Source organism: Spermophilus citellus, assembly GCF_964194105.1.
Source record: "Spermophilus citellus genome assembly, chromosome: 16".
Classification (NCBI taxonomy): Eukaryota; Metazoa; Chordata; class Mammalia; order Rodentia; family Sciuridae; genus Spermophilus; species Spermophilus citellus.
The window spans coordinates 4,440,635-4,460,545 of NC_138196.1; the positions used below are offsets into that span (position 1 = coordinate 4,440,635).

General features: G+C 60.7%; 1 protein-coding gene across 1 annotated transcript; it reads left to right on the forward strand.

Moving 5' to 3' along the window:
* Window positions 1–1,504: 1,504 nt before the first annotated feature.
* LOC308635106 (sulfotransferase 4A1-like) lies at window positions 1,505–14,292 on the forward strand (the record flags this gene model as incomplete). The annotated part of the gene is made up of 5 exons (XM_081269360.1): window positions 1,505–1,673; window positions 10,903–11,033; window positions 12,723–12,803; window positions 13,251–13,377; window positions 14,171–14,292. 5 exons carry the CDS (start codon window positions 1,505–1,507, stop codon window positions 14,200–14,202), a joined length of 540 nt encoding a protein of 179 aa, XP_081125486.1. The 3' UTR covers window positions 14,203–14,292.
* Between the last annotated feature and the right edge of the window lie 5,619 nt (window positions 14,293–19,911).

Here is a 19,911-nt window from a genome sequence, read left to right on the forward strand (position 1 = left end):
TTGGGTGGGGTGGGGCAGAGGCTGAGGGAAGCTGGAACTCTTAGAGGACAGAAGAGTGGGCATCGGGAACTCACTCAAGTGTGGGGCCCTTCTGAGCACTGGACCCTGTGCACACCCATGAAGTGGGCCTGCACCCATGTCCATGTCTGTCCTTCTGTCTGTACTGTCAGGTAACAACAGAGGGTGTTTCCTCCACTCTGGAGGGTCCCCTGGTGTCCTAAGTAAGTATTATTCTGACCTCTGTCACTATAGACGGTCTTGCTTGTCCTTGAACTGCATATAAATCAAATCCTACAACATATGTCTTTTGTGGTTGGTTTATTTGTCATTTGACTGTGAGATCTGCCTGTTTTTTCATATACCAAGGAATTCTTCTCTGTTGCCCTGGGGCCAGTCATCCACTGTAGGATCACACTGGACCACAAGTTACCATTCTACTTCTGACGGAAATTTTAGTGGTCCCCACTTTTGTCCAGCATGCTCAACGGTTCCGGAGTTGGCCTGCAGGAGCTCTTTCAACTGTGTCCTGTGAACTTTTGACCAACTCCTATCATTTTGAACATTGACTTCTCTTTTAGGTCAGCAAGATGTTGTAGGCTCATCTTGTACTTTCCTGGCCCAGCCCTGGAACTGGCCTTTCTCCAAAAACCCTTGGCTCCTCTGGGTGGGGGGGTTCCTCAGAAATGATCCGACCATGGCTCCAGAGGAGTTCTGTAATGTCACTACCTGAGGTCTTTCCAGCAAAGCGGGGAAACATATATATATATATATATATATATATATATATATATATATATATATATATATATATATATATTTTTTTTTTTTTAAATTCTCGACTTCACGCTGACACCTCTAGTTCTAACCCCATACCCTGGGGTTCTTCCTGCCTCCCCACCGGCTCGCCGAGGCCGGCTCTGCAGCACCAGGGCACTCACTTGCTCAGAGCGTCCCTCTAGCCTGAACCAGAGGCCCTTTGCCACGAGGCCAGTGGCTCTCCACGTCCTTCCCCAAGTCTGCGGCGCAGGGCGACACACCGCAGGCCGCCTAGCCGGGCCGGGCCTGGCGCACCTGCAGGGTGGACTGTCCCGGCGCCCAGCGGCGGCGCCTGGGCGCCATGCACATCCTCCTCTCCCCGAGGAGGCCGAGCCTCAGCGTCGGGACCAGGGCTGCTTTCATCTCGGCACACAGTAGGCGCCTCACGCACGAGCTGCGAACGCCTGCGGGGCCCGGCCCGTCCGGAGCCTCCCTCGGGCTCTGGGCTGGCGCCCGCACACCGCCGTCGCTGTGTCACTGCCCGCGGACGCCGCTCCGGGAGCCGGGCGGGTGCGCGCGGCCGCCGTGCGTGCGGGCGCCGGGGCGGTGGGCGCGCGGTCACGCCCGGCGAGTGGCGCCGTGCGTCGGGCGTGGCCATGATGTCATGCCCGCGGAGCGGCGCCGTGACGTCACGCTGCGGCGCGGGCGGCGGGCGCGCGGGCGCGGACGGGGCGCGGGCGGCGGCGGCATGGCGGAGAGCGAGGCCGAGACCCCCAGCACCCTGGGGGAGTTTGAGAGCAAGTACTTCGAGTTCCACAGCGTGCGGCTGCCGCCCTTCTGCCGCGGGAAGATGGAGGAGATCGCCAACTTCCCGGTGCGGCCCAGCGACGTGTGGATCGTCACCTACCCCAAGTTGGGTGAGGGCCACGGGGCTGGGGCGGGCGGGGACCGCTGGACGGCGCACCCGCCACCCAGCCCCGCGCGGCGCCGCCACCCATTCCCCTTCCCGCCCCGTTCCTGCTCGGCTGTGTGACCTTGGGCGGGTCACCCAACCTCTCTGGTCCCAGATCCAGCCGGCCTGGCATGAGCGCGGTGTCTCCGGAGTGTCGGTGGCCATCTGGGGAGGCGGGTGACGCGGGCTCCTTGGCAGCCTGGGCCCCGCTGGGGGATGGGGCCAGCCATGTCCGGAGTGTGCCCCTCGCGTCCCCGTGCTGCAGGACTCCCTGCCTCGCCCACGCAGGACCCGGGGCAGTCACGTTCCCAGCGTTAACCCATGTGGACACGAGCAGTCTGGAGGGCGGAGATGGTCACCCCCACCTTTTCAATCTGGGCACTAAGGCTCAGAGAGGGGAGGTGGCTTGTGGAAGGTCACACAGCTGTGCGTGGCAGACCTGGGCCGGAGAGCCAGGCTGGGGGCCTCCAGGCCTGCGGAAGAGGTGCTTGCCTAGGGCCGCTGGAGTGGAGAAGAGGGGGACCCCCGGGGTTCCCTTGCTGTCACTGTTTGGGGGGAGACGTCTGAGTCGGGGCCACTGTGTGGTTTAGCCGGTGGCCGGCCTGGGGGTTGCCTCGGACCAGCAGCCGGGCAGGAGCTGGGCAGGAGCTGGGCGAGCTGGGGTCTTGGCGTCCTGCTGTGGCCCCCCAGGCTCTACCGGGAAGGCCAGGAGGGGGCTTTCCGTGGAGGGCCCCCGGCAGTCAGGTTGCAGAATGTCCCTGTTCCCTCGGCCTGACCACAGCCTGCAGGCCCTCCTGGCGGTTCTTGGGAAGAGGAAATGGACAGAGATGGGCACGGGCAGCTTGCTGTGGCCAGGGACAGGCCTCCACCACCCACCCAGCGCTTCCACTCCAACCTTGGGTCCCCGTGGGAGGAGGGTTTGGCCCTTGGGAGCAGGTGTGTAGGGCCGGGTGGGCTGGCCCCTGGGGTGGGCTGGGCTGTAGCAGTTTTGCTTTGCCGGTGGGTGAGTCTTCACCTGAAGTCCTGCGAGGAAGATTAAGAACAGTCTCACGTTGGCTTGGGACAGGGTTTGCCTGGGACTGACTTGCAGTGTCCTTGGCATGGGGAGTCCTAGGATTCTGGGTTGCTGGTGGGGACCAGGGTCCTGCCTTACCTGTTCCGTGGGGGGAGGAGGGGGAGGCTGCGGAGCAGCGCCTGGGGCAGGGCAGGCCCTGTGACTGGGTGTCTGTGCCCCGCTGAGCCCTGCACTCCAAGGGCCCTGCGCTGGGGCCTGGCGGGTTCTGCTGGGGGCTTCCTGGGTTCCTTGAGGAGGACAGACACCCGGGGTCGCACAGAAGCACATGGCAGACTCCAGCAGGGAGGGGAGCCCCAGCTTCTCTGTCCCTAGGTGAGGCCTGCAGGCCCTGCGCGAGGTCCCTTCACGCTGCACCAGAGAGCCCCGTCTTGAGTGGGCAGCAGCTGTCTGCAGCCCCGGCACCCCCCCCTCCCCGGCCTACGGCTCCCTGCACCCTGACCTGTGGTCAGCCAGGGGTGACACCGGCCACCAGGCAGCTCAGCTCTGTAGCCCTGGTGCCATCGTCTCAGGGGTCCGTCCCGAGAATGGGGGTGGCCCGGTGGGGCCCCATTTCACAGGTGGAGTTGGAAGCTGCAGGGGTGAGTGACCCTCGGAGCCCGGCTCACGGGCCTGGGACCCCCCTGGGAGGAAGAGCCGCGTGTGCAGGACTGTGCTGGCTGCTGCTCCCTGACCTGTCCCCACTCCCCGCTCTGTCCCGCCTGGCTCCTTTCCACCACCTCTTGTGGCCGGTGGCATCAGGGGAAAGCCCTCAGGAGAGGGGGTCATGCCAGCCTCGAGTCCAGTGACGGTGTCATACCCCCGTCCTGCTGTGCGTGCATAGAGCTGGTGACGTGCAGTGAGCAAGCACGATGTGCACCGGGCAGAGGACCGTGGACGCCCTCCCTGTGGCCAGTGGAGCAGCAGGGCAGCTTGGGGCCAGGTCTGGGTGCTAGCGAGGAGCCGGAGTTTCTGGGTGGCTCTCACTCAAAGTCACCCTTCACCTGTGCAGGGGCGGAGGCGGTCGCCCTCAGCACGCGCTGGCTCTTACCGCAGGTCCTAGACCCTGGGGGAAGGGTGCAGGTCTGAGTGCTGGGTGAGGCCGGGGCCAGTCTGCCGGGGTCCTCTACCTTGATTTTAGAACCTCCGTGGAGGCTGGCTCAGAGTCACACAGCCGCCAAGGGACAGAGGCGAGCTCTGTCCAAGTCTCCTGGTTCGTGGCAGCTTCTCCCCTGCCAGGGTCAGTGTCTTTGGACAGTCGTGGAGGCCCTAGGGCACTGGCCCGGGGGCTGGCCTTCTCTCAAGTGTGATTGACCCTGGGGGTCTCGGGGCATTGAGGCGTTGGAGGTTTTCATCAGTGCTGAGCCCTCTCAGGTGGACTTCGGTGCCTGTTCGTGTGTCCTTGCCACATCCTCCCCTCCCCTGCCCTCTTCCACCTCCTGACCATGGGGCAACGATCCCACACAGAGAGCCTGCTTTGCCTGCGCAGCCTGGGTTCAGCCCAGCGTTGCTGCTCACCCGTGGGTGGCCCTGAGCCAGTGCCAGGACCTTGCGCTGTGGCGTACCAGGGGGAGCCTCTGCCTCCTGACCCCTGGTGGCCCCTGGGGCAGGCCTGCGGGGGTGGAGGGCTCCGAGTGGTCACTCACCCCTGCAGCCGTCAGTGGCCGCTTGCTGTCCTCTGTGCCCACCATGCCAGATGCACTGGTGGCCACCCTTGGCACACTGCTAGGGGAGTGGGACCCAGTTGGCGCTTGGATCGGGGCAGGTAGCCGGGACCAGCTGCCCCTTCCCAGGGGGTGGGCACCCCGGGTTTCCAGTGCCCGAGTCTAGGAGACCATAGCTCCCAGGTGGTCAGGGCCCAGGTCCTGCAGAGTCCTTTCCTGGGTCCCCAGCCCGCCCCCCCAGGGGATCAGTGGCATTCTCAAGAAGGGCTTCTATGGAGAAGGCTGTGGTTACCAGGTGCTGGCCTCTGCCTCCTGACTAGGGCCTTCCCCTTGGTGGCAGCACTGGCAAGAGTATGTTTCTGACTGGGTAGCTCAGGTGACAGTGGGGACGGTCGGCCACCCAGGTGCCGCTAGCCACAGGTGGCTGTTTGATTCACAATCAGACTGAGCTGACCCCTTCAGGTGGCCCTGTGGCTGGCGCCTCCCACCTTGGGCAGCCGCAAGGATGATGTCCAGGTGAAGCTGACCTAGCCTGGCAGCCCAGAGCCTCTGGGGAGGTCACCACCTGTTCACGGCCCAGGATTGCCGCGGTGTCGTGTCCGCTCGTGTCTGGAAGTCCCTTGTCATCGTAGGCTGCTGGCTGTGGTCGTCACTGCCGTCATCTCGCCAGCAGGTGGCTCTGGGGCTTCCTGGTCCTCGTGGTGGTGCATCCAGGGTGACAGAAGGAGCTCCTGGTTCAGACAGGCGGCCAGCTCGCTGGCGTCACCTCCCCTGGTCCTAGAGGGCTGTTCTCCAGTGACGGGAGACGAGCGCTGCTGCTGGCCGGCGGCCTGGCGGAGTCCTGGCCTTGCCTGGCCGCTGTGTGGCCGTGGTGGGCCCTGGGCCTTCTCTGGGCCTGTTGCCCCTGCGGAGTGGGGGTCTGCAGTCCACGGGGTCACTGAGTCTCCACCTCCCCGACACTGGGTGAGGAGCCGGGAGGCTCCCTGCTTGGCCCAGGCTGGACAGCTGCTCACTCCTGTTCCCCTGCCGGGGAGGCTCACGAGGGGGCGCTGTGGGGCGGCCGAGGCTGGGTGGGCGGGGTTGCCCAGGCCCGGCCCACTCCCCACCTTCACTGTCCCCAGCGCAGATGCACCTGTGACTGTTTCCTTTTCCCTGATATAAAAGTGAAGCCCGGGTGAGGGCCACAGGCCAGCTGGCGTGGGCAGCGGAGTGGGCATGGAGAGGCACAGGACAAGGCGGAGGCGTGGCTGGCTCTCCTGGAGGAGTCGCTTCACACCTGCATGGATTAGGAAGCCAAGCAGATGCTGAGGGACTCCCTGCCCCCCAGTAGGTCTCTGGTGGAGGCTCCCTCTGAGGTCCTGGTCAGGCCTTTCAGCGTGGCACCATGTCGCAGGGTGTGCTGTGGCGAGGAGCCTGCTGCCGTGGGAGATGCCGCTGCTCCTGCCCTCTCGCCTGCCCTCCCAGCGTACCTTCCCCATCCCAGCTTCACACAGTCGGGAGCCTGCGCTGGGGGGGAGCAGTGACCAGATCTCTGGGCCCCTGAAGGTTTCTCCCCATTGCTGGATGGGCTGCGAAGTCAAAGTCCGGAGAGCTCATGGGTTCCAGAGGGAAGGGTAGGGCCTCCGGCAGCATCCTGTGGCCCTGTTGTCTCTAGGAGAGACCCCGGGCTCCTGTCTGCGCTCCAGGGCCTGGTGCTGGCTCCCCACCCGTTGTTCCTCCCAGACAGTGCCCGCTCCTCGTCCTCCCTTCCTGGGCTCCCTTCCTGGCCTCCCTTCCTGGGCTCCCCGGTCTTTTTTTAGGGAGCACAGATCTGGGCACCGTAGCTCTGCCGCCCTGGCCGTCCCTCCCCTCAGCTCCTCAGCGCCCTCCTCCTGGACCCCTGGTTCCTCTCTCGCCCGTGGCCAGCACGATCTCCTGGAAACAGCTGGCTGGCCTCTCCTTGCCTGGCCTCTCCCTGGCCCTGTGCTGCCTTGGCTTGGTCTTTGGCCAGCCCCCTGATCTGGCCCCCTCCATGCTCGCCAGCCCCTGGTCCCACAGCGCGGTGTCTCTGGTCTCTGGACTCCTCCTCCCTCCCTTCTCCTCCCTGTCTCCTCCGTCACCTGCAGAGGACCTGTCCTCAGAGCTCTCTGCTCCCAGCTCCGCGCTGCCCAGATGCCCCTTGCCCTGGCGCCCGGGTGCTTGGGCCCTGGGGACGCTGGGGCTTCAGTGCCTCCAGTCCTCCCTGGTGGCAGACGTTTCCTCTGACCTCTGGTCTTCATGCTTTGAATGTGATTTTTGTTGGTTTTATTTTGATTTTGATTAGCTGTCTTGCTTGTGGTTCTCTGAATGTTTTATATCCGTGGAGGCTTCTTGTTGTTTTGGAAAGATTCTTATCTTTTCGAATACTTCTCTACCCCCTCCTCCCTTGTGGGGGTTCCAGACTGGTGCACCCCAGGCTGTTTGAGGCTGCAGCTGCCTCTCCTCTCCCTCTCCTCCCCTCCCCTCCCCTCCCCTGCCGCCTGCTCCGCCTCCTCTGGAGGCTCTGCCTCCTCTGGAGGCTCTGCCCTTCCCAGTCCTGCTGCCCTGCAGCGTAGAGCTGGCCCCTCATGGCTCACAGGGAGCAGGTGTGTTTGGCTTTCTGCACCCTGGATCAAGTGTCCCTAGGTCCCTCCTGGTGTCCCGACCACCAGACAAGGTGCTGGCTCTGAAGCTTCCCCTTGAGGGCCGGAAGGCCAGGCGTCCTGCTCTGGCCCTGGGTGCTAGCGCTGCCTGGGGGCCAGCTGCTGTAGGTCAGCAACCCTCACCTGTGGGGCGCCGTCCCCCCAGCAGCAGGACTCGGGCATCATTAGTGTGTCCTGGGGGCCCCTGGAGGTTGCTGGGATGGCTGTCGGCCCCGTGGGAGGCACGGGCCGGGGTGGGCCTGTGAGCAGGCTCTGATGGGCAGTAGGGTCACTGGGCTGCCTGCTCCTCCACTCCCCATCCTCCTCTGTGTGGCGGACTCTGCAGAGCTGGGGACGGTGGGCAGTGTACCTCCTCCTCCAGGAGCGGGCTGTCCCCTGAGGGAGGGAGAGCAGGGTGGACAGCGTCTGCAGGGACCTCCATGCGCCCCTCGGGCTGCTGCTGACAGGGAGCACCTGGCAAATGTGGGCCTCCAGGTCCCCACGGGGGTGTGGCCTCACCTCTGACCAGCTGCCTGGCAGCCTCCCTGACCCGCAGGAGGTGCTGGACCTACAGCACCTGCACCTGAGCAGGAAGGAGCCGGAGGGGGGCCAGAGGGAAGAGGTTTGTCCAGGACATGGTGGCAGAGTGTCTAAATGGCTGCCAGGAGGAGGGCGACCGGCAGGGACCAGGGCAGGGACCAGTTCTGACCGCAGAGCTCTGGGAGTCAGGTGGGTGGTGGCCATGAAGGGGTGCCTGCCGGGTGGGGGGAGGTTCCTCCTCTGGGGACCAGGTGCAGAGGCTGTGGGCACGGGCACCTGGAGTGCAGGTGAGGGCAGGGTGCGGGCGTCCTGTGAGCGCGGCGAGGCCGGCCCTCCTCTCCTGCTCCCAGGTGCGCCCACCCTGGGGTTGACGGCATCCTCCCTGGAGAAGTTGACCCTAAGGACAGGCTCGCCTGGGCCTTGGTGGCCCCGAGGAGTGGGGGCCTCAGACACCGGGCCTCCTGCAGAGAGCGGCTCACAGCCCCCGCTGCCACCTGGGGAAGAGGCGGGCGCAGGTCAGGCTCTGGCCCCAGGTCCCTGCTCTGATGGTCTGACCCCAGGACGAAGCGTCCTTCCCAGGAGGTTCTGCTGGGTTCTGCCCGCCCTGGGCCTGGGCGCTTCTGCCCCTGAATCCCAGGGACTCCCTGTGGTCTGCCAGGTCCCAGGGTCAGAGTGTGCTGCCTGCCACCCCGGGAGTGTCCACCTGGTCACCCTCAGAGTGACTTCAGCCTGGCCAACAATTCCTGGCCAACCCCCTGTACACTGGGCCCCAGGGGAGTGCATGGCTTCTGTCACTGACTAGTGGTGGCCCTGCCTGTCACTTCCCCCACGCACACAGGTCACCGGCCTCAGGCTGGCGTCCTGCTCACATGCCCAGCTCCCTTGCGGCTCCCTCCTGTGCGTTGGTTTGGTCGGCCTCAGCCGTTCCCATGTGGCTGCAGCCACCGCGCCTCTGCCCCACTGTCCTGGTCCCGAAGCTGCCTGTGGCTCTCCCTGGGACTGTCCGGTGGATTGAGTTGTCCTCCTGGAGGAGCCCCCTGTCAGACCCTGTGGGACAGGCAGGACAGGAAGTACTGGGCTCTGGGACAGGGCAGGCCCCTGGTTAGACTTGGGAAGCCTTCTTGAGGACAGGGACCACGGGTCCAGTCCCCGTGGCCAGACAGAGGGCAGCCTGCTGAAGGCCTTGGGCTGCTGCGCTGGAGGAGCTAGAGGCTGCTGGAGCTCAGAGGCCTCCCCGGGCGCAGGTGGCCTCCCAGGCCCTGGAGGGACCGTGGCCAGGGGTGGGCAGCCTGTGCAGCCCCCACGGCTGCGGCTGGTTGAGGGACTGAGGTGGTGAGAGCAGTGTGGGGACTGCAGCGTGGCCCTGGGCAGGCCCCGCAGGGCTCGGCTGGGCTCTGGAGCCTGGGCCTGGCCCCGGGTGCAGGTGCTTAGGCACACACCTGGGGTGGGCAGGTGATCAGTCAGTGGACAACCCTGGCTCCAGTCCTCCTTTTCTCTGGTCATTTTGTCAGGTCAGCTGGCTTTGTGCCCTCAGGAGGCCAGGGCCTGTACCCTGCACTTGACCTGTGTCCCGCCCTGCCTGGTCCCGCCTCTCTTGCCGCAGCCAGGAGCGGGACAGAGGTCCCTGCCTTTGTGGGGCGGGGCGGGGCACAGGAAGGAATTTGCAGCTGTCCTGGGCTGCTGGCACAGTGGGGATGTTGTGACAGGGTGCAGGATGGGTCAGGGAGCCCTTGCTGGGAGGTGACATTTCAGTAGACATGTAGAGGGGGCAGAGGTGCCGACTGGGCTTGGGCAGGTACCACCAAACACAGACAGCCCCACAGGAGGATGGGGCTTGGGCAGAGACAGGCTTGCAGCTCGGGACCTTGCCTTGGCCCGGGGAGTGTGCAGTCTCCAGGGCTCACGGCCTGGCAGGCGCCCTCACTTCCACGGGTCTGTTGCTGTGCTGAAGGCAGGCGTGAAGGAGGGCACACTCGCAGCAGTATGGAGCCATGTGTCTCATGCAGGAAGCAGTTCACATGGGAGAGGAGGGGTCAACTCAGCCCCAGTGGACTTGGCTGAGGCCAGAGGCAGGTGGGTAGCAGCACTGCCAGCGTTGCCACCGGGTGGCCATTTGCTGAGGTGGGCAGTGTGGGCTGTGGCCAGGCCTCTGCTATGGCCAGGCACCTGGTGCTGCTCTAGGAAGCAGGGTCCGCCCGAGACTGGCCTGCAGGAGTGGGGTGTGGTAAGGCCATCGTGGAGGGTGCCGAGGGCCGCGGTCTGGGCCAGAGGTGGGGAGGCACAAGGGACAGCACTGGGACCCCCAGAGTGAAGGGGCCGAGTGCTAAGCTGGCCCCATCTGTTCTGTAGGTCCTGGGGGTGGTGGCAGTGGGTGGCCTGGCCCACGGGACCAGGGTGCCAGGAGCGAGGACACAGGCTGGAGAAAACATGTGGCCTCCTCCCTGACAGTGCTCTGGGCCCTCTGCTGGCTCCTGGGTGTGTCCCCCGTCCCTGGAGGCCAGAGCAGGACTGTGCCCAGAGTAGGGGCTCATCCACCACGTGGGCAGGCTGGCCTCCACCTCTTCCTGCTCTACCCAGCCCTGAGCTGCTCGGTGGCCTGTGGGCATAGCTGGTCCAGAAGTGGGTTACATGGGGACCTGCTGCCCCATGCTTCATGGGGGGGGGCCTGCGTGGCCTGTAGGTGCGGCTGTGCGGGGGTCCCTGTGGCCGCACTCCCAAAGGTGCCTGAGGCAGGAGCGGGAAGCAGCCAGAGGCCAGGGCCCCAGGGTGGGGAGCTTGGGGGCCCATCAGGGTGGAGGAGCCAGGGCCCCTGGGGACCTTGGCAAAGGAGGTGCCTGGCCTGGGTAGTGAACACCGGGAAGCTGTAGAGGGTTCTAGGTCGGGGACACTGAACCTGAGATGTGCTGTTCATCCCAGAGGGAAGGTCCCCAGATCCAGCAGGGGACTGTCCATGCTGGGTCGCTGCTTTGTGAGGGGAGTCCGTCAGCAGTCTGTGGCCCATGGGCGCCGGATCACGGTGGACACCCGGCGGGTGTGAAGACCCTGGCTGGCAGCTTTCCCTGACCCTGGGCACTCCTGCATCAGCTGAGAAAGTCAACCCTGGAGGCTCCGGATCCAGAGGCAGGAGCATCCTTCCCCTCTGAACTCCAAGGGAGCGGTGACGCCCAGGTCACCCGCAGTAGTGGGGCTCAGGCTGGAGTGCTGTCTCCTCAGACTCAACTTGCTCCCTGGGCCGAGGTGCTGCCCGCCTGCAGGGCTGGCCCAGACTTGCCTGAGTGCCCCTCTGGCCTCTCTCCCCAGGCACGAGCCTGCTGCAGGAGGTTGTCTACCTGGTGAGCCAAGGGGCTGACCCCGATGAGATCGGCCTGATGAACATCGACGAGCAGCTCCTGATCCTGGAGTACCCCCAGCCAGGCCTGTACATCATCAAGGTACTGCCTGTGCTGGCAGCCCCAGCCCCTCGCCACCATGTCCAGTGCTTTGCAGTCACACCGGCTTAGTGGCAGTGGATGCTGAGGGGGTTCAGAGGGCTCTGGATGGAGGAGAGGAGAGAGCCCAGGTGGCCCCAGATGGCCAGGAGAGAACCCATAGGTCTGAGCCCATTACTGTGACCCTGCACCTGAGCAGGGTGTCCGTCCCCTTAGGTCAGGGAGTGTGCGAGAGAGACGGAAGCAGATGCCAAGGGAGGCAGGGAGGGTGTGGATATGGAACCACCAGCGGAAAGCAGGCTCTGGCCTCCCCCTTACTGCCCCATCTGTTAAGGGAGCCAGGAGGATGGGTTTGCATCAAATGTTTGGTTTTGAAAATGAAATAAGCCAGCGGGGTGGCAACACAAGCCTGGAGTCCCAGTGACTTGGGAGGCTGAGGCACGAGGAGGCCAGCCTCAGCAGCTTAGTGAGACCCTGTCTCAAAATAAAAAACAAGAAATAAAGGACTGGGTATGAAATTGGTGTAGTTGGCTCCTGGGTTCAACCCCCAGTGCTTCTGGGGGGGAAACTGATGTGTATGTATGACTGTATACACGTCTGTAGTGTGTTTGTATATGCATTTCCAGTCCCTGTGCCTCTGTCCTCCCACGGGTCTGGGTCTTCCTCACGCCACCTCTCAGCCACCTTTGAATTCTGGCACCATCCCCTGAGCACTGCAGCTGAAGCTTTGGTCTCGCCTGCCCGCCCCCTGCTAGGTGGACTTTCTGCCCCCTGCTAGGTGGACCTTCTGGAACACAGCTCTCAGAGAAACCCCACTGCACGCATATCCCTCAGTGCCCTGTGGTGTGGGCCTGGCCGCGTGGGCTTCTCCCTGACTGGTCCAGGAGGTGCGCAGTGCGTCTGTGCTGGGAGGTGGCTGTGCTGGGAGCCAGCCCTGCCCTGCCCGGCACTGGGCTGCGGCTGGGAGCTGGCTGGATCAGCTCACGGCCTCATGCAGGAAGGGACAGGAAGTCTTAGTAGTTACCATGGTCATCAGCACTAGAGGGCAGTGAGTTAGAAAGGGACAGGCCTGGCATCTCCTTGGGGGCTGCTTAGAATGGTCCAGAAAGAGAGGAGTAGAAGGACCAGGGGCACAGAGACCCCATGGCCCCAGGAGCCTGGCTCCTGAGCAGGGAGAGGCTGGGGGGCTGTGGGTGCCAGATCCCAGGTCTGAGAGCCCATAGGGGGCTGGTCTTGTTCCTGGGGTGACAGGGAAGGGGTCCCTGCATGGGCACAGGAGCTGGAGATGCTTCCAGGATTGACCCACCCACTGTGTGGAGAAGGGCTGGGGGCAGGTGGCTGGAGGCTCCGGTCTCGAGAGCTGCTGCCTGAGCTGGTGCTGGCCCTGTTGGCCTGTCCTAGGCCCTTCCTTGGTGGGGTGTCGGTGGCCCCTCCAGGCTGGGTGGGCCGCTCCTGGGTCTCTGCGTGACCTGTGTGGCTGTGAGAAGTCATCTCATCAGGCTGAGTGCGGGGGCCCTCATCTCTGCCTGCAGGGTCCAGCCTGATGGGGGCCATGTCTGGGAGGGAAGTTGGCCAGGTGATGTGGTGGGTCCTGCTCTGTTGGAGACCCCTTCCTCCTGGTCCCCTTGGAAGGGCCCTTAAAAAAGACAAACGACAGCTGTGCCTCCCCCAGAACCTCTCCTCTGCCCGCAGGAACTGACGTCTCCACGCCTCATTAAGAGCCACCTCCCCTACCGCTTCCTGCCCTCCGACCTCCACAACGGTGACTCCAAGGTAACCCGCCATGCCCTCCTTGTGGGTCATGCCATAGCCACGCCACCCACTGGCCTGGGCTCCCCTCGGAACCTCAGCCACCTGCATCCGGGGACACAGCCCTTCACCCGTTTTAGCTGGCTCTGCCTTCGCAGCGGAGCAGTGGGTGTCCCATGGTGGCTGCCGCCCTGCGCCCTTCCCTGCCTCCAGCCTCCCTAGCGCGCTGCGTTCCAAGGCCCGAAGTTCTCGTCGCCAGCCTCACATTGTAACTTTCCTGTTCTCTGTTTTAAAGCGGTCTGGAGGACAAAAGGGCAGCCGGTGCTCGGTACTTACCTGGCAAGCACTTCGTGGGCAGGAGCCCATCTCTGGGCAGAGTCCCCGCCCACCCTGGCCGGCGGAGTGGTGTCGGTTCAGAACGTGCGGTCGGCCTGGGAGGGGCCTCGGCTCACCATGTTCCTCTGCCCACAGGTCATCTACATGGCTCGGAACCCCAAGGACCTGGTGGTGTCCTACTACCAGTTCCACCGCTCGCTGCGGACCATGAGCTACCGGGGCACTTTCCAGGAGTTCTGCCGGAGGTTCATGAACGACAAGCGTACGTGTCCCCATCGGGGTGCAGTGCCCGGGGTTGGTCACCCTGGAGGGTGCCAGTGCTCACAGCTCCCTGGTAACCTTAGGTGGCCTGTCTCCCGATGGTGGTGGAGCTGCCGGGTGGGCCGCTGGCCGCCTGCTGAGATGCCGGGGCTGGGACGTGGCAGCGGGTCCTGGGACTCTAGAGCCCTGCTCCCCACCACCCTGTTGGCGCTTCCGGGAGCCCCAGTTCAAAACCCCTTCTTCCTGCGTGGGAACCAGATGGGTGGGAACAGAAATAGCAAACCCAGAGGCTACAGTGTCCCTGCCGCTGGCCATGGGCCCTGGAGAAGGCTACAGCTAGATGTGACCTTCATGTGGCCTTCGGCTGGACCTCAGGGACAGGTAGGTGATGGAGTAGGCCCCGTGGTGGGACAGTGTCCTGTGTGGAAAGCTGGTGTCCCCAGAGAGCAGGTGTGCAGGGCTAGGGGAGTGGGGCTGTGACCCCACCATGGCTTATGACAGGGAGGAAACAGCCCTGTCTTCACGTTTTTCCTCTGCCCCTCCCTGACCTCGCTTCCCTTCGCTGTCGGGCCACCTGTCCCCTGGGGTGGTAGCAGCAGCTCCTGGTACAGATGTGCTCCCTCCTGCCCAGGCCTCCACAGCACAGGCAGCTTCTTTGGGTGTTGGGGGCCAGCAGGTGGCCACCTGGGACTGTGTACTTGGAAGTCTGGAGCCGGGCCAGCTCCCACTGGATTCACCCACACTGGGGTGCTGGACCCCAGGCAGAGAGCACCCTCTCTGTTTGTTTCCAGCAGAAGTACCTGGGAGCCCCATGTGGGGGTTCTGATGAGATCAGGATGAAGCATGTGACAGAATCCAGGAACACGGAGCCCAGCGGGCCTGGAGCCCGGGGCAGCAGGCCTGGAGCATCCCCAGGCCTGGCCGAGGGCGAGTCCCTCCGAGCCTGCTGCTCAGCATTCAGCAGCTGGAGCCTGAAAGTGCAGAGTGGTTTTGTTTCTTCCCAACGAATCTTTGCTTCAACTACGCCTGTGTAGCAGGGTCCCTGCCCGACAGGGTAGGAGGTGGCAGCCCCTGCGCCCCAAGGCCACCTGAGCCTGCCATAGGGCCTCCTTTAGCTTCCCTGGGCCCAGCCTGCCCAGCATCTGAGTAGCTGTTCGCTGAGCGGCCACCCCAGCAACACGTGCTTTGGTCTCAGCAGGTAGCCCTGTCCTGTAGAAGCCTGGGGACAGTGCCCCAGTGACAGCCTGCCAAGTTCAGGCCACTGCTCAGCAGAGCAGGCAGAGGCTGTCCCGATGCAGACCTCCCATATCAGGTGGCAGCCCCACGCACCCAGCTCGAGGCCACGCTGGGTGCTGCACGCCATCGAGTGACTCGGATCCCCAGCTGGTATGCAGACAAGGGCACTCAGGTTTTCCCTGGGTTCTAAACAAGCTGGAAACACATGTGCCGGGCATTAAAATGACACCGTTCCCTGGTAGACAGATGGCAGAGGTCGAGCATTGTGTGAGGGTAAGACAATCCCTGAGAAAGGCCCCACACGAGGGATTTGGGGCCTGAGATTCCAGGGGTGAGGGTCCCGGCTGGGGGGTTGCAGTGTGGAGGGGCTCTGTTGACGGGCTCCCTGTTTCACAAGGCGGGGATCTGTGGTTGCAGTTGCTGTGACACATGTTCTGGGGGACACTGTGGACCGGGTCACTGACATTCTGGGGAACATGCTGGACAGGGATACCTGCTTGGGGACACAGGACAGGGCCACCATGACACATGCAGTGCAGAGAATGCTCTGGATGGGTCACTGTGAGGTGCAATGTGGAGACGCTGGCAGGGTCACTGAGGGACAGTGTGGACATTCCTGAGTGGAGACAGTGGTGCATGGTGACTTCCCGCCAGTCTTGGCTCTCTGCACTGCAGAGGGAGGGGAGCTGGGAGGCCCTGTGTGGCGGGGCTCCCTCTCCTGGAGCAGCGTGGAGTAGCAGGATGAGCTCTCGGCTGCCCCGTTGCTGCCGGTCCCAGTCAACTGTGCTGGCTTCTCCGGGGCTTCTGTGCAGCGGATGTGGGCTCTTCAGAGTTCACACACCTTCTCTCCTGGACAGAAGAGGGTCTCCTCCATCTGCCCTTTTCACAGTCATTTGACCATTCCTTCCACCCAGCACCTGCTCAGCCTTGACTCAGTTCCAACTAGTGGCCTAGATTAGGTAACCAGGTTCCTGCATCCTGTCTCCTGTGACAGTTGACGTCACTGCCCTTTTCCAGGACTCACCTCTTTTTCTGTAGAAGGAGCAGAGGTGGGCCCTGTGTGTCTGCCAGCGTGTCCTGGGCCCGGGGCAGCTGCCCCACCGCAGGTGGCCTGGAGGCCGGGGTCAGCTAGGAGGGATCTCTACAGACCCTCCCTCTGCAGCTGCTTCCTGCTGCTTGGTGGGGTCAGGGTTCCTGCTGAGGCTCCCAGGCTGAGCTCTGATATCAGTGCCCTTGGAAGTGCACTGCAGAAACCCCGGGAGGAACGGGTGGGGCAGCGTTCAGGGGCCGTGCACACAGGGATGTACTGTGGCTGGTGCACAGTGGTGCATCCCTCACCCCTCTGGTGCCCTGCCCTGGCCTGCCCAGCCCAGAAGTGCTTGGCCCCTGGGCGGAACCACGGTGTGGGCTGGCTGGGGCTTCTGCCTCTTCAGTCCTCGAGGACCCCTTGAGGACCCCTGTGTTCCCTCAGCACTCAGCCCGTGGCATGGTCCGTGTCCTGTGTCTGAGCCCTCGCTGCTCTATCCCACCAGCGACTCCGACCGGCTCTTTCCTTTCCTGGCATCGTCCTCCCTCTGACATGTGCTTGGTGGGGTCAGGGTTCCTGCTGGGGCTCCCAGGCTGGAGTCCCTGTCCCAAGTCCCCACCCCCAGCCAGGTCCCCAGCCTGCAGAGGCAGCGCAGGCACAGGTGTGGCAGGAGAAGCCTGCCTAGAACATGGGGCCCAGGGGCTCCTGGTGGCTTGCCCGCGGGTGACTGTCACCCCTAGAGTTTGCTCTGCCCTTGCTAGTCTGTGTGTGGTGTGGGGGGGCATGGCCTGCATCCCCTCCAGCTGAGCTCACATGTTTCAAAATGCTGCTGAGAAAATTGGATATTCATTTCAAAAAGATGATAAGGATGAGGAGACACTGGAACACTCCCACACTGTTGCGGGGCATGTGACCACCATGGAAAACAGCTTCTTTAAAAGTCGAACCTAATTTACCATTTGACCCAGCAATTCCACACCTAGGTCTAGGCCAAGAGAAATCAAAAAATGTAAGTCCACACAAACACATCGCAAATATTCATAGCAACATTGTTCATAATTTCCAAGCTGAAAATGATCCAAATGGTCATCCGATGGTGACCAGATATTAAAAGATATTGTAATACTAATCAGGAATAAAAAGGAACAAAGTGCTTGAGCATGCTGTAGCATGGACAGGCCCAGCCACACTGGACTGCTTGAAAGAAGCCAGACAGAGAGACCACTTGTTCATTGTATGGTTCTGTCTTCAGAACCAATCGCACAGAGAATGGAAACAGTTGTTGCCTCAAGCTGTGTGGAAGTAGGGAATGGAGTAAATGTACTTCTTCTGGGGCGGTGACAAGGTCCTACCATTAGTGGTGACGATGACACAGAAATTATTAAAAGTTGCCACAATCACTTATTTGGGCATAAAAGTTGATGATCTCTCCCAAGCCAAAAACTAAGCATGTATATGTATCCCCTGATTTAATTTACCCTAGGGGAACTTATTTCCTTTTCAGATTTTGGGTCTCTCTTAGTAAGCACTTTCCATGTAAGTTTTGTTGCATTGATATTCACAGCATCTCTCTGTGAGAGGTAGGGTTTCTTTCCCCTCTTTCAAGTAAACAGGACCTCTCAATTTTCATATGTAATTTACTTATTGACAATTTTTAATTCTGGGTGAAGAAATGTGCCTCAGAGTATCTTGCTCATAATGTGTTCTTTGTGTGGCGTGGCCGAAAGTGATCTCGCTAAGTAATCGTCCACTGATTTAATTGATGAGGTTGGTCGTACTCAGAACAAGCATAATTAGTGTTCTTAGTCAATCGGCAAGTTGAAATTGAACTGCCAGGAAGCTCTGAGCCACCAGGTGGGCGTTGGGAGGGCTCTTCACACCATGGACGCCCCTGGGGAGGGGCGGCCTGTGTCCCAGAGATGGGCCTCATCCCTCACCTGGCCGTCTCCTGCCCACCTGGTAGAGAACACGTAGGCAGGGTACTGGGAAGGTTCTGGTACCCCCAGGCCCCTGCTCTTGCACATGTGTGACATCATGGTCCTCAATTGAGGTATTCTCATTTCAAATCATAATGCTATTTGGCCAAAGCTCACTCTGTACCAAGTTATGCTAAATATATATAATACTTTTCCTTCCTTTTCTGTCTTTTTCTTTTTTAAATTCCCTTGTGTACATACTCGCGCTCAGGAGGGTAATGTAAAGATGACAGGGGAAGAATTGCGACACATCCTAAATTGCATGATTGTAAACTTAAGTGATTCAGAATTCAAAGAACTAATGCAGACCCTGGACCCCGGGGGCACTGGGACCGTCAGCATCAGCTCCTTCATTGATCTGCTAGAGAACCCCAAGGTAAGATTCCTAATGACTTCACTTCTGCTTTTCTCTTTATGGCAGGAAATTCAGTAAAATAAAAGATGCAGATGAAATGTGGTTTGAATCAGTTAACGACTTCACATTTTCAACTGAATTAATTTTCATTGTAAGTAAGAGTTCACAAGTCATTTGATTTAACTTTTACTTTCCAAATCTCATCAAAGGACAATATTTGACACTTCTGAAAACCCTTCTGCGGACAGCACTGTGCTTGTGACCATGCCTTGGGGGGGTGTTAGTGACAACTACAACATGCGGCTCACCTTTTAAGAAAGCACTGCTTATTACCTCTAGTGACTGACGCTTGCTTTTAGTATCTGTTTCTTTTGCATGGAGAGTTGACATTTTATTATTATAAATGCATCTGCAACCTTGATAGCTATTAGCATTTAAAATTTTGAGACTTTTTAAAGAAACAGATTAATTTCAGATAATGCAAAAAAGGATAGGCTTTAGCATTTCTTGCTGCAATGTTTGTTGAAGATGTCTTTTAACAGATACAAATTAGCTTCTGATTTTAGATTTAAGAAGCTGCATGACTATATGTCTACATCAAACTGTCACAGAAAAACTGATGAATCCAGAGAAGGTTCCCAGAAGTTTCCAGAGGTAGGGGGAACTTGACTCAGGACCAGAGGGGTTCTTGGCACATGTGACAGAAAGAATTTCGGCATGCACCATGCAAAGTCAGAGAGAGAGGTTTATTTAGGAAGTAGATACACACTGAAGGGAGAGTGTGGGCTACAGAGAGTGAGAAGCCTCACCTGGGGTGGAGGCTCCACTTTTATAGATGGGCTGTAGTTGGGGGCCGGACTGGAGGTGGAGCCAGGGTGGAGCTGGGCAATCCTGCACCAGTCTTCCCTGAGCTTGCAGGTCAGGGGCATGTTGCTCAGGTTCACAACTGTGCTTTCTGCACCTTAGTGGCTTGTGGGTGTTTCCTTTAAGACTCAGTCTCTCTCCTTATCCTAAATCCCTATCTCAAACCAGTCACATCCAGAGTTGCACCTTTGCGTCAGATATGACGTTTCTATTGAAGGGATTTCACTGGGGTGCCTGGCTTTGGAGACAGCGTTGAAAGCATTTGACCACTGCCTGGTGGCTTCTGGGTAGGATGCAGTTAACATCATGAACGAGTCCTTCCCCCTGTTGTGGGTTCACACCATAGTCCTGCAGAGTTGGGTGCACACCCATTGGTTAGCAATGGGCAGTTTATTACAGGGAACGTCTCATGTTTAATTCCCCTTCTCTTGGTACCTCTAGAAATGGCCACCAACATGGTGGAAGCAGTGTTGGTGGGCCATGCTAGGGAGCTCACTGACGATATCCAGAACTACAAAGATGAAAATGACGATAAAGTCCCGGATCCCAACACACTTCCCTCCACTCTGAGTGTGTGAACCTATTTTGCAAAAGATGGTTAAACTCCTAGTTATGTGATCCTGCAGCCTATTTCGTCAACTTCACTTTATGATGAGCTCATATAGACATGATTTAATTTGCATATATAAATCATATGGTCTGATACCTATCTATTTAAACACGAACGTCTGCTGACGTATTTTCTAGGAAGTGTGGGAAGGCTGACAGGGCAGACAGGGAAGAGTGCCTGCGAAGGGCTGGGGTGAACCTGTGCCCAGGCAGCGTCTGTGACGAGGGACCTGTAACTGTGCCTCGGCTTGGTTCACTGCTGGTGCCTCGGGGTGGGACCAGCTCTGGGCAGGATGTGGAGCCTCTGGGAAGGGGTGGGGAGCAGCTCGGCCTGCCTTCAGCTCAGCCCCCTCCGCCTAGGAGCTGTGAGGGCAGGAGTGCTCCACCTCCCCCAGACTCCTGTCTGCCTCAGAAAAGCAAGGTTGGCAACAGTCGCACCTTGTAGGGCTGTGAGGGAAATTCAGCAGA